This window comes from Ahaetulla prasina, chromosome 3, assembly GCF_028640845.1.
Source record: "Ahaetulla prasina isolate Xishuangbanna chromosome 3, ASM2864084v1, whole genome shotgun sequence".
NCBI classification, from domain to species: Eukaryota; Metazoa; Chordata; class Lepidosauria; order Squamata; family Colubridae; genus Ahaetulla; species Ahaetulla prasina.
This window is the reverse complement of record NC_080541.1, coordinates 81364202-81377227: the sequence shown is the minus strand read 5'-3', so window position 1 is coordinate 81377227 and position 13026 is coordinate 81364202. Positions and strand designations below refer to the sequence as shown.

General features: G+C 40.1%; 1 protein-coding gene and 1 long non-coding RNA gene across 2 annotated transcripts in view; one reads left to right on the top strand and one right to left on the bottom strand.

The window, feature by feature from the left end:
• Window positions 1–1966, bottom strand: part of SSR1 (signal sequence receptor subunit 1) — a 23474-nt gene extending 21508 nt beyond the window's left edge. The window contains exon 1 of the mRNA XM_058175890.1: window positions 1767–1966. Within this exon, the coding sequence (XP_058031873.1) occupies window positions 1767–1854 (88 nt within the window). The 5' untranslated portion in view covers window positions 1855–1966. The remainder of the gene's footprint in view (window positions 1–1766) is intronic.
• On the top strand, window positions 1918–13026 carry LOC131194656 (uncharacterized). The gene is made up of 4 exons (XR_009154259.1): window positions 1918–2031; window positions 7452–7531; window positions 11192–11307; window positions 12720–13026. It is a non-coding gene; the product is annotated as an uncharacterized LOC131194656 (long non-coding RNA).

The window sequence follows — 13026 nt, the reverse complement described above, 5'->3', positions numbered from 1 at the left end:
CAGAAAGATCAGAATTAGATGGGAGACTGCCAGAAAATCCAAGACTGGAGGATAAATTGAAAAACAAAATATCCGCAGAGAAAGGAACAAGACACCTTTACCAAAAAAACAACACTGTCACCAGGACTTGAGTTCAACTTTAAGAGCATTTTACTAAAAAATAATAATGAGATCATATAATATGCAGAGTTGCTATGTCATAAGAAGAAACAACTCTACTGCTTTATTAGTCATTGGTTTAGCTCATTCAACCATTTACTACTGCTTCCAGAATGGTGTTATACTATTCTTTTGTATACTATGTATAGTATACATAGTATACTATACTATGGTGTTATACTATTCTTTTGCTTCTCCATATGCGTATACATATATAACACAAAGTCAACTCAACTATTCAACATTACAGCAGCTGTATGGTTTACTTACTGTTTTTAAACAAATTGCTTAGGTAACTACAGATAATTTTTAAGAGACTACACATAGCATGTTGTCAGCATTTTTAGGTAAGCAACACATAGCAACTGACACTGTAACCATGTGCAAAAAGAGCTTAACTCTGACAACAGGGCAAAGACATTTTGTCCTCCAACTTTGTTTTCCCTTCAGATGTTATGGAGTCACGGTATGCTAGCCCAGTAAAGTGAAAATACAGTCCAAAAGATCTGGAGAATGACAAACTATCAAAGAGCGAATATGAGTTAGTACTGGAATCAGGTCCAATTCACATAACTTCAGCAACTTTTTCTGAAATTTTACCTCCTTGCCCAGGCTACCTCACAGCATGCCTAGGATATTAGCTACAAGCACCTGCAGCAGTTCTGCTTTTCAGCTGATTCTGAACAGAATTCTTAAGACTGCCATATTCCATAATATATAAATTGGTGCCAGTTATTAAAATTATTTCAAGAAAACTGGACTGAACAATGCAAATGCTCCAGAAAGTACAAGTTAGCATATTTTTTTAAGTTCTATTAAGATGAAAAGAATTTAACAAACTGCATGGATACTTAATACCTACCCAACAAATTGTTAGCTAAAATCCTGACAACATTATTTCTCTTTGCTGTTTGTATTTCAACTCTTCTCATAATCTTTTTAATGTTTTAAAAAAAGCGACAGAAGCGATTTGATAGTCGCTCAATAGCCAGAACGGTACCTTTACTTGAATTACCATTTAAGTTTTCTGGGGCGATCTCGGGCTAAAGATGAGCACAATGACTTCAGAGAAACTGCATGCGGTTTCAAGAGAAGGAAGGAAAAAGCAATCACAGCAATATCGGGGCGTTAAGCAACACACATACACACACTCCTGTCAATAACTAAAGCAGTGTGTTTGTGTGTGTGGAGGGGGGGGGGAAATCGCCTTCGGCTTTCGCACGTGTCACTTTTGTCAGCCCTCAACAAGCGAGGAGAAGCCGCACCGCACTTTTAAGTACACTTAAGTCCCAAGTCACTCAAGAAAATCAGGGGTGTCGGCGGAGAGATCTGACACGTCAGCCCCGAGCGGGGGAGGGGTGGGTGCAGGGCAGACCACCATCGCCACCACCCCCAGACCAAGGACAGAGCACCGAGGCGGAGCGGAGTCTCTCCCGCTTTCCGACTATCCACCGACTCGAGAAATCTCCTCACGCGCCGTTTCCATTTCAAACGGGCGACCTCCCCCTCCTCTCCTGCCCCCCCCCGTCCCACGCGCCAACGGCAGCCTGCAACGGTCGCCCTCCGACAGGCATTTCGGTTCAGCCCTCGCTCCTTCTGTCTCTCACCTGGGCCAGATCGGGCGCCGCCGAGGAGGAGGACAGCGGGGAAGGCCAGCAGCACAAGGACCAACAGTTGGGGCAGGGACCGCCTCATGGTCGCGAACCAACTAGCGCCCTTTGGTAGCAGTTTCTACTTTCTCCTGCCACTAAGCAATGGCGCTAAGCTTCCATCCGGCCGAGGTCCCGCCTTTCTTACGCCGCGACGTCCCGACGCCACCGGGCAGGCACGCAAGGCCGGTTAAGCCCCGCCTTTTTCTTCCAACGGAACGGGGTAGGTAGACGTGTCTTCCCCTGGAAGGAGGAGGGAGAGGCACGTGACTCAGTCTTCCCCCGCCCCTCCCCCGGTAGGAGGCTTCCTCAAGAACGCGTGGCTGTCCGCAGGTGCACATGCGCAGTGGGCTCTCTCGTAATCTTTCTCAGCGCTTGCTGGTTCCTTTACGCCGCATTTCTTTACCCTCTGCGATCTTCGCGCAGCGCACGCGCGTAGCTTTGCCCTGTGCCGTGCTGTAGAGGTCGCGGTTGCGTTTAAATGTCAGGGTTGTTGGGGTTTTTGGGGGGGTTTTTTGGGGGGTGGGGGAACAACCACGCTGGCAGATTTGTTCCATGAAAAATATATTTATTTTTGTATTCATTTATTTACATGCTGGTGTATATATATCGTGTAAGCTGCGTTTGAAAGGAAGAAAAAAAGTTTAATAGAATACACACACACACACACATGTATATGTTACCTCATGACCACTCTTTCACAGTCTGGTCATTCCCCAGATCCTCCATTGGACTTATTTTCATCAGACCTCAGTGACATGGCTGTGAAACGCAGTACAGCGATATCAAATCCTGCACCTGTTAATAGCGGTGTCCCCCAAGAAAGCGTTCTAGGACCAACACTCTTTATATTATACATTAACGACCTCTGTGATCATATAAGTAATTGTGTTCTCTTCGCCGATGATGTTAAACTATTCAACACTCCCAACAATGCGGCTACCCTTCAAAAAGACCTTGACTTTGTGTTGGAATGATCAAACAATTGGCAATTCCAAATCTCAACCAACAAATGCTCTGTTTTACACATTGGAAAAAAGAACCAGAACACAAAATACAAGCTGAGTGGACACGACCTTGTAGATGACCCTCACTCTGTCAAGGACCTTGGAGTACTCATATCAAATGATCTAAGTGCCAAAGCCCACAGTAACAACATTGCCAAAAAGGCGTTAAGAGTTGTAAACCTAATCTTGTGTAGTTTCTTCTCCGGTAATATCACACTACTAACTACAGCATACAAAACATTTGCTACACCAATTCTCGAATACAGCTCATCTGTCTGGAATCCGCACTGCGTATCAGACATTAATACAATTGAACGTGTCCAGAAATATTTCACAAGAAGAGTCCTCCACTCCTCTGCCTGCAACAAAATACCTTATGCCACCAGACTTGAAATTCTAAGTTTTCTTCGGTATGACCTAAGCGTAGCTCATAAAATTATCTGTTACATCCTACCTGTCAATGACTACTTCAGTTTCAACCACAACAATACACGAGCACACAATAGATACAAGCTTAAGGTAAACTGCACCAAACTCAAATGCAGAAAATATGACTTCAGCAACAGAGTGGTCAATACCTGGAATGCACTACCTGACTCTGTGGTTTCATCCCAAAACCCCCAAAATTTTAACCTAAGACTGGCTACTGTTGACATCACCACATTCCTAAGGGGCATGCATAAGAGTACCAGCGTGCCTACCATCCCTGTCCTAATGTTTCCTCTATTTGTATCTATTTTATATATCCAATCCATGCTTATACTTATTACCTAATACGTTCTTGACAAAATAAATAAATAAATAAATAATAAAATATTGGAGGTTCACTGATTGATAGATTATGTGCCATCAAATCCTTTTTGATTGCTAGCAGCCACATAGATATTCTTCCTGACAATCTGTCCCAATCACCAACTATTTATTCCCCCTCTTTAAAGGACAAATGGTGCATTTCCCATCCTAACTTTTAATCTATAGTTTTTCATTGCCTTGTACATACATACATACATACATACATACATATATATATATATATATATATATATGTAGGTCTTTGGTTATTCGGGTTTTCTCCCACGTAAAATTGGAAGTGTCTTGGCGACGTTTCGACGAAGTCTCATTCGTCATCTTCAGGCTTCAGCTTCATGCTTCTGGGAGCAATGTGTGATAGCAGCTGTTTCTTCCTTTTTAACTGCTAGTGGGGGTTTGAACTGATTGGGTGGGAGCTTGGCTGTGCTCTGATTGGCTGGGGGTGTGTCCTGTTTGGGTGGGGGCTTGGTTGTGCTCAGATTAGTCCGAGTTGCAGGGGGATTTGAGCTGGTGAGCTGCATTACTGTTGTTTGGCTTCGTGGTCGTGGTCGTGGTCGTGCTACATCTTCATAGTGGGTGTCAGTCTGCTGCATGTATGGATTGGAGGGGTTTGAAATGGCTAATGTTGCAGCTGCGGTCTGGCTTCTGGTCCTTGGTCGTGCTTCATGATCGGTGTGGGTTTGGGTCTGCTTTCTGGGTGGATGTGTGGTGGTGACATCCTGTCTGGACCTTGTGAGTGTGGGTCTGGTGTCATTCCTCGTGTTAGGGACTCGTTTGTTAATAAAGGCGGGTTTCCAAATGGCTGGTAGGTGGGAGGTATCATCTCGTTTGTTCATGCTGTGTGGGCGTTTTTCTATCTCGATGGCTTCTCTGATTATTCTGTTGTTAAAGTGTTCAGTTTTGGCGATAGTTCTGGTCTTTTTAAAGTCAATATCGTGTCCTGTGGCTTTAAGGTGTTGGACCAGGGAAGAAGTTGGTTCCTCTTTTTTGACTGAATTCTTGTGTTCTTCAATGCGTGCACTTATTCTTCTGTTGGTTTGTCCAATGTATGTGGTGGGGCAGGCGGTGCATGGGATTTCATATACTCCCTGATTTTCTAACTCAGTTTTGTCTTTGGGGTTTCTTAGGATCGTGGATATTTTTCGGTTTGTGCAGAATGCTGTCTTGATGTTGTGTTTGTGGAGGATCTTGCTGATTCTGTCTCTGGTGCCTTTTATATATGGGAGGAATGCTGTTTTCTTGTTCTCTGTCTTGGATTTTAGTGGGGGGTTTTTTTGGATTAGTTTCTCTGGAATCCATTGGAAATTAGTACGTTAGTGAGAGTGTGTAGTTCGGTTTTTAGGTGTTGTTCGTCAGCTAAGCATTTTGTTCTGGAGCTGAGTGTCTTGGCTACGGAGTTGATCTGTGCTGGGTGATGGTGTGAGAGTGCGTGCAGATAGCGGTTTGTGTGTGTTTTTTTCTGGTAGATGTGTGTGGTAGATGGTGTGGCCCTAGAACAAAATTGAGTTAGAAAATCAAGGAGTATATGAAATTCACTGATCATTCACCTTAAAGCCACAGGACACGATATTGACTTTAAAAAGACCAGAACTATCGCCAAAACTGAACACTTTAACAACAGAATAATCAGAGAAGCCATCGAGATAGAAAAACGCCCACACAGCATGAACAAACACCATGAAAACCTCAGAAAACAAATATATATATATATGCATATATACATACATATATATATATATATATATATATGTAGATCTTTGGTTATTCGGGTTTTCTCCCACGTAAAATTGGAAGTGTCTTGGCGACGTTTCGGCGAAGTCTCATTCGTCATCTTCAGGCTTCAGCTTCATGCTTCTGGGAGCAATGTGTGATTGCAGCTGTTTCTTCCTTTTTAACTGCTAGTGGGGGTTTGAACTGATTGGGTGGGAGCTTGGCTGTGCTCTGATTGGATGGGGTTTTTTTGTGCTCTGATTGGCTGGGGGTGTGTCCTGTGTTGGGGGGGGCTTGGTTGTGCTCAGATTAGTCTGAGTTGCAGGGGGATTTGAGCTGGTGAGCTGCATTACTGTTGTTTGGCTTCGTGGTCGTGGTCGTGCTACATCTTCATAGTGGGTGTCAGTCTGCTGCATGTATGGATTGGAGGGGTTTGAAATGGCTAATGTTGCAGCTGCGGTCTGGCTTCTGGTCCTTGGTCGTGCTTCATGATCGGTGTGGGTTTGGGTCTGCTTTCTGAGTGGATGTGTGGTGGTGACATCCTGTGTGGACCTTGTGAGTGTGGGTCTGGTGTCATTCCTCGTGTTAGGGACTCATTTGTTAATAAAGGCGGGTTTCCAAATGGCTGGTAGGTGGGAGGTATCATCTCGTTTGTTCATGCTGTGTGGGCGTTTTTCTATCTCGATGGCTTCTCTGATTATTCTGTTGTTAAAGTGTTCAGTTTTGGCGATAGTTCTGGTCTTTTTAAAGTCAATATCGTGTCCTGTGGCTTTAAGGTGTTGGACCAGGGAAGAAGTTGGTTCCTCTTTTTTGACTGAGTTCTTGTGTTCTTCAATGCGTGCACTTATTCTTCTGTTGGTTTGTCCAATGTATGTGGTGGGGCAGGCGGTGCATGGGATTTCATATACTCCTTGATTTTCTAACTCAATTTTGTCTTTGGGGTTTCTTAGGATGGTGGATATTTTTTGGTTTGTGCAGAATGCTGTCTTGATGTTGTGTTTGTGGAGGATCTTGCTGATTCTGTCTCTGGTGCCTTTTATATATGGGAGGAGTGCGTTTTCTTGTTCTCTGTCTTGGATTTTAGTGGGGGGGGGGTTTTGGATTAGTTTCTCTGGAATCCATTGGAAATTAGTACGTTGGTGAGAGTGTGTAGTTCGGTTTTTAGGTGTTGTTCGTCAGCTAAGCGTTTTGTTCTGGAGATGAGTGTCTTGGCTACGGAGTTGATCTGTGCTGAGTGATGGTGTGAGAGTGCGTGCAGATAGCGGTTTGTGTGTGTTTTTTTCTGGTAGATGTGTGTGGTAGATGGTGTGGCCCTAGGACAAAATTGAGTTAGAAAATCAAGGAGTATATGAAATTCACTGATCATTCACCTTAAAGCCACAGGACACGATATTGACTTTAAAAAGACCAGAACTATCGCCAAAACTGAACACTTTAACAACAGAATAATCAGAGAAGCCATCGAGATAGAAAAACGCCCACACAGCATGAACAAACACCCGCGAAAACCTCAGAAAACAAATATATATATATATATGCATATATACATACATACATACATACATACATACATACATACACACTAGCTGGATACCCGTGCTTCACTATGAAATATGTGATTGGGCTTGATAAATTGACACTTACAGCTTGAAAATTAATGAGTAGTTAATTTCAGGGGTGAAATGTTCTTAGTTCGGACTGGATTGTGCGATCCGGTAGTGATCATGGCTGGTGGTTCGGCGATCCAGTAGCGATGGTGGAGCAAAGCTCCACCCACTCGCCCGGGTGTCATTACTTCCTGGTTTTAACCAGGAAGTAATGTGTTTTTTTACCTTCTGCGCATGCGTGCACTTCCGAACTGGTAAGGAAGGTAAGTAGATTTAACCCCTGGTTAATGTGTGGACACCAATTGCTTCAGTTTGTTGCCTGTTTAAAAAAAAGGATTAGGTTTTGTAAGTGTAAGCAACTGCTAATATACGCCAGAGTACATATCAGGGGAAAAAAACAACAAACATGCCACAGGTTTTGCTGGTCATTGATTCATCTTTAATTCATCTTCTTGGATTATCACTGTATAAACTCTTATTTTTCCTCTTGTTTACTTTTGTCTCTTCAGTTAACCAAGTATAAGCAATTAATTTAGAACATTTTATCAGGACTGCAAGTCTCTTACCAAGCTCTACAAATAGACTCCAGGTAAATTACCCTATTTGCTTGTTATGTAAGGTTTTCCCCCCTATTAATACCAATCTATCTTGTATTCCTCTTACCATCTTCAGCAGTGGTGGGTTTCAAATTTTTTTATTACCGGTTCTGTGGGCATGGCTTGGTGGACATGGCAGGGGAAGGATACTGTAAAATCTCCATTCCCTCCCCACTCCAGGGGAAGGATACTGCAAAATCCCCATGTCCTCCCAATCAGCTGGGACTCGGGAGGCAGATAATAGATGGGGGTGGGGCCAGTCAGAATTTGTACTACCAGTTCTCTGAACTACTCAAAATTTCTGCTACCGGTTCTCCAGAACTGGTCAGAACCTGCTGAAACCCACCTCTGATCTTCAGCAATAATTCAGTCATTTACAATGAACAATCAGCAATTCTCAGGATGTACCTTTTGCAGTCAGAAGCTATTCAGAATATGAGATTTTCATCCCTCACAGTTGAACATCCAGTTCCTCCGGACACACTTTTAATAGACACACAATGATATCTCAATATATTTTTTGGCATTGCAGATTCAAATATGGAAGATTGTTCTAGATATTCTTCAGAATACCAATAAATTTTAACCCATCCATTATGGCAAAACAAACCCAAACAAAGGAAAATACTATAGCTAAAAAAGAAAAATTTCAGTTACTATTGGAGGAATATATGTTCGTTATTTGAAGCACAGCATTTTTTAAACTAACTTAATCTTTCAGAAAAACTACAAACAAAAACGAATGGGATAAAAAATATAAACAAATGAGTTGTGAGACAGGAGCTTGTTAAATTCAAGAAAATGTATTAGAATGTAACAAACCTCAAAATTGTCATACTGGATTCATTTATTTAAACCAGAATGTTTCACACACAGCTAGACTTTTAACTATGAACACTACCACATGTCACATTTGCATCACTCCTGGATTAGCTTTTCATCCGTGTGAACCCATATTCCATTCTTTTTCTTTGGCAGCTGAGTTGATTCACTTTTGACCCAGTAGAGAAATTACTTTTACGTCAGTTTTCTCCTAGAAATGCTTGACCCTGAGGGATTTTATTTCTCTGTTGAAGATAACTATTTCTTCCGGGCTTTTAAGTCAAGCCAATTTAAGTCAAGTCAATTCTGTTAGATAGGATGAATTTTCTTGGTGTTCTCCTGTGGTGACAAAAGTTCCTTGTGATGTCACAAACCATGACAGTCATGGTTTTTTAAAAGAATCAGTTGGTTACTTCTTCTGAAGAAAAGTATATACACAAGAGGAGACAGAGTGATAGTTAGCAGACTCCTTTGAAAAACCTGGGACAATCTCAATGGATCCAGAAAACAGTCTACATTTTGGTATTAAAACCATTAGAAATAATGACAATAAAAAAGAAAACTATGGAAGGGCATGAACCATTCACCTCCCCATTTCTGTAATGATCAACTATAATTAGAATTTGGAACACATGAAGACAAAAATTTCAGGAAAAAGTAGAGTATGTTTGAGCTTAGTGCTTTATGCATTAAGTGGCAGTAAATTTCATGGGACTTGGTACTCACACAGTATGCTTAATCAATTACGATCAATTAAGAAGTGATAGCCACATTTATAAACACATTAGGTTAATATTGGTTTTTTTGTATCTTAATCTAGTGAAAAATCTAGTCCAGTGGTTAAATTGTGGTTCAACTTATTGTGTAGATCCAGAAAATTTGTTAATTCAGTCATCAGGTTAAGCATGGAGGCAGCTCTATACAATTCTGACCCCTCTCTTCAGAAATTCTTATGATGCGAAATAAAATTGGGTTAGTTTTAAAAAATTACCAATTGGTTGAACATGATGGGTTCCTAATTCCAAATCTCATCTGCGTATTGTTCACAAATGTTTGAAAAGTAAAAAATGCAAGTTTTAATCATTTTCAAACCTTAAACTATCATATGAAGACTGACACACCTTCCTCGGTTATTAGTTGTTGCTTAGGGAGAAAGGACAGTGGCTGAATTTTCTTTTTGTCTGACTTGCACAACTCCTGAAATATTGAGTAATTCTCATTGATATAACCACAAGTTAAAACCCCTTTGTGTAATTACTGTTTAAAAGATAAAAAACTACGTAAGGGATGTTGCGTTATGGTAACACTTGTAGACAGCATCTTGACAACCAATATCTGGAAGTGGAATCTAGTGAACAGAGGGTATATTGCTATATTTTGTCCACACAAAGAACATAGGTGTATTGTACATCTTCTTTTCACATACTCTTGTTCCAACTCTCTAAAGTACTACATAGCCCAATACTTTAAACAAAAAGTGCGCAGAAAAAAAGTCAGAGGTAAACTGAATTTACTTTTCTACTGCTATTGAATGCGTATCAGACACCAAACACACAGCAATAGATTTCCTAGCAACACCATTTCTGAATGTTTAAATTAATTATCTGCTCTCAGAACCGATACCTTCTTGTGTTTCAATATGAGTTATTGATTGTTTTTCACAGGAAAAGATGTTAGGGCAGAATTATGCCTTATGTAGAGAAGATGATGACTACCTCTTTGGAAACTGAATTAAAAGAAAAAATTGTACTTCTGCTTTTCACTACTCTTGTTCTGACTCTCTAAAGCATATGTTTCTCTGATGTTGTGTGGGTTTTAACTATTTCGAAACATCATACTTGTAAATAATTTGTCTGGAAATAAATCTCCAATTTGATCCCTCAGGACATTAAGTATAAGCAAATAGGAATAGGATGTCACCAAATCTGGGTGACATCCATTTTGCATTAGAAAGAATTTAAAGATTTTGCCCTTCCCTGAGCTCTTGACCTGGAGGAAGTCCAGTATACTCACAATTTGCATGGGGGGGGGGGAACACCCTCTCACAGTAAAACATATTAGTGATTTTTGTCTACTTTAAATTGCAAACAAGTGGAGGCAACAGGATCCCCCCACCCCGTACCCACTTAAAAGTCTTGATTTGGATCCAGCCTTTAGTCTCTGAACTTTAATGCTTTGTATGTTGGGTGGGCAAAAAGAAAGCTACTCCTTCATCACTTGAAAATCATGACAGAAATAATTAGTACATTAATACTGTGAGTATACTAGATGAGCCATAGTTGGAGGTTCCCTAATGCTGAAGAAATTAATGTTAGCTATTTTCAATTCAACATGGCAGTTAATGTAGTGCTATACTAGTTTCTGATTTCTTTCTCCATGGATAAATTTCTTAGTATTCTTTTTGGCAATAATCACTACAATGATGAACTGTACCTTAAAGAGGATGTAAAATATCAAAAGATAAAATCAATAATGTACTACAATATTTTGATTGTATAGTAAATGATGAGAACAGGACAATTAAATGCTCACTAAAAGAGAAGTCAATGATTTAATTAGAAGAAAATTTCTAACGATAGAGATCGTGGCCCTAAAAGGACTTTAGAGGCCAACAGGTAGTACTATATCTGGTAGTATCGCAACTGCATTATTCAAATTCCAGAGTAAATAACTAATGTTGAAGTAACCCTTGAATACTGGAGCTCAGTTTGTCCTAAAAGTGCCTTGGACAGAACTGCAAAAAAATGAAACTATTGAAAAAGTCTACAGATCTGGTAAAAATGCATTGGTTATTAAAGGACTTATTTAACATTATTTCTGATCATGTGCAGAAATGCAAGATACACCTAACATTCTGGAGGAGTCATTATTGGAGTCCATTGTAAAGGAGTCACCAATGATAGCAAGTTTTCTTACTACAGGGTCTGGTGGTGATGAAAGTAATATGGTAAGTTTTTCTATCATTGTGTGCTTAAAAATGAAAGTGATGAGTATTTTAGGGCTGTTAGAAAATAATGGATTATACATATTACTTGATCCTCAGTTGATTGTTCTTCCAGATGAATATAGATATAATAAGGGACTGAGATGACTCCCTCACTGACTGGATAACCCCATGACCAGGCACTTATTATTCTAGTACTTTGTAGCATGTCCCCATTTTGGTTGCAATTTATTTAAGAACATCCTGTTTCCTACTGTGAATGCCGAAATAGCAAAAATCTTGCTTTGGTTTCCAATGTGAGATCTATACTGGAAGGCATATTATATTCTGTCTCCCAATATCCAGTTCCTAAGATCTGGTTACATTAAATCTACAAATCTATACATTAAATAGCATAAGAAACTTCTAAGACCTTGGATACACTAGCAGGTCATTTTTTTTTATTACAGGTAGTCCTCAATTTACGACCACAATTGAGCCCCAAATTTCTGTTGTTCAGTGAAACATTTGTTAAGTGAGTTTTGCCCCATTTTATGACCTTTCTTGCCACAGTTGTTAAGTGAATCTCTACAGTGGATAGGTTAGTGACATGGTTGATAAGTGAATCAGGCTTCTCAATTGACTTTCCTAGTCAGAAGATCACAAAAGTTAACCTTGGAATACAGCAGTGTTCATATGAACTAGTTGCCAAGCATCTGAATTTTGATCATGTGATCATGGGAATACTGTCGTGTGAAAAATGGTTATAAGTCACTTTTTTCAATGCCGTTGTAACTTTGTCACTAATTGAGCTGCTGTAAGTTGAGGGTTATCTGCAGTGGTGGGATTCAAGTAATTTAACAACCGGTTCTCTGCCATAATGATTTCTTCCAACAACCAGTTTGCCAAACTGTTCAGAAAGTTAACAACCGGTTCTCCCGAAGTGGTGCAAATCCCACCACTGGTTATCTGCATTATAAATTTTATCAATACAATGATGAGAAAGACAAACTGACAAGGGGTGGCCTTTTCCAAAGCAGCATACATTAAAATAATACATTTCTAGAATCCTGCAATGCACCTATTTTCAATATCCTTTTTTTTCCCTGAAGTATTAGGGCATATTATTGGTCCCACAGACATTCTTAGGAAATTAAATTTCTAAATAACTACGTAGCCCAATACTTTAAACAAAAGTGTCCAGAAAAAAAGTCAGAGGTAAAGTGAACTAGTTTATAGTCCACAAATGAACCTTCTGGCAGCTATTTTGTGAATGGGTAAAGGCAGCTCAGCTTGGGAATGTAGTTTTCTGCTGCTATTGAATTCTTATCAGGCACCAAACACACAGCAACACCATCTCTGAATGTTTAAATTAATTACCTGCTCTCAGAACTGGTACCGTCTTGTGTTTCAATATGAGTTATTGTTTTTCATAGGAAAAATGTCAGGGAAGAACTATGCCTTATGTAGAGAAGATGATGACGACCTCTTTGGAAGCGGAATTAAAAGAAAAAATGAAGAGACTGATATTTAAAAAATATATATTGGCAAAAGAGGTAGGGGTATTTGTTACGTATGATGGTAAGTGGTCTGGGTCCATACAAGTAGCCCTCGACTTACAACTAAGTGCGCTTAGTGACCATTTAAAGTTATGTCACTGAAAAAAGTGACTTATGACCATTTTTCACACTTATAACCATTGCAGCACCCTCAAGATCACATGACCAAAATTTGGATGCTTGG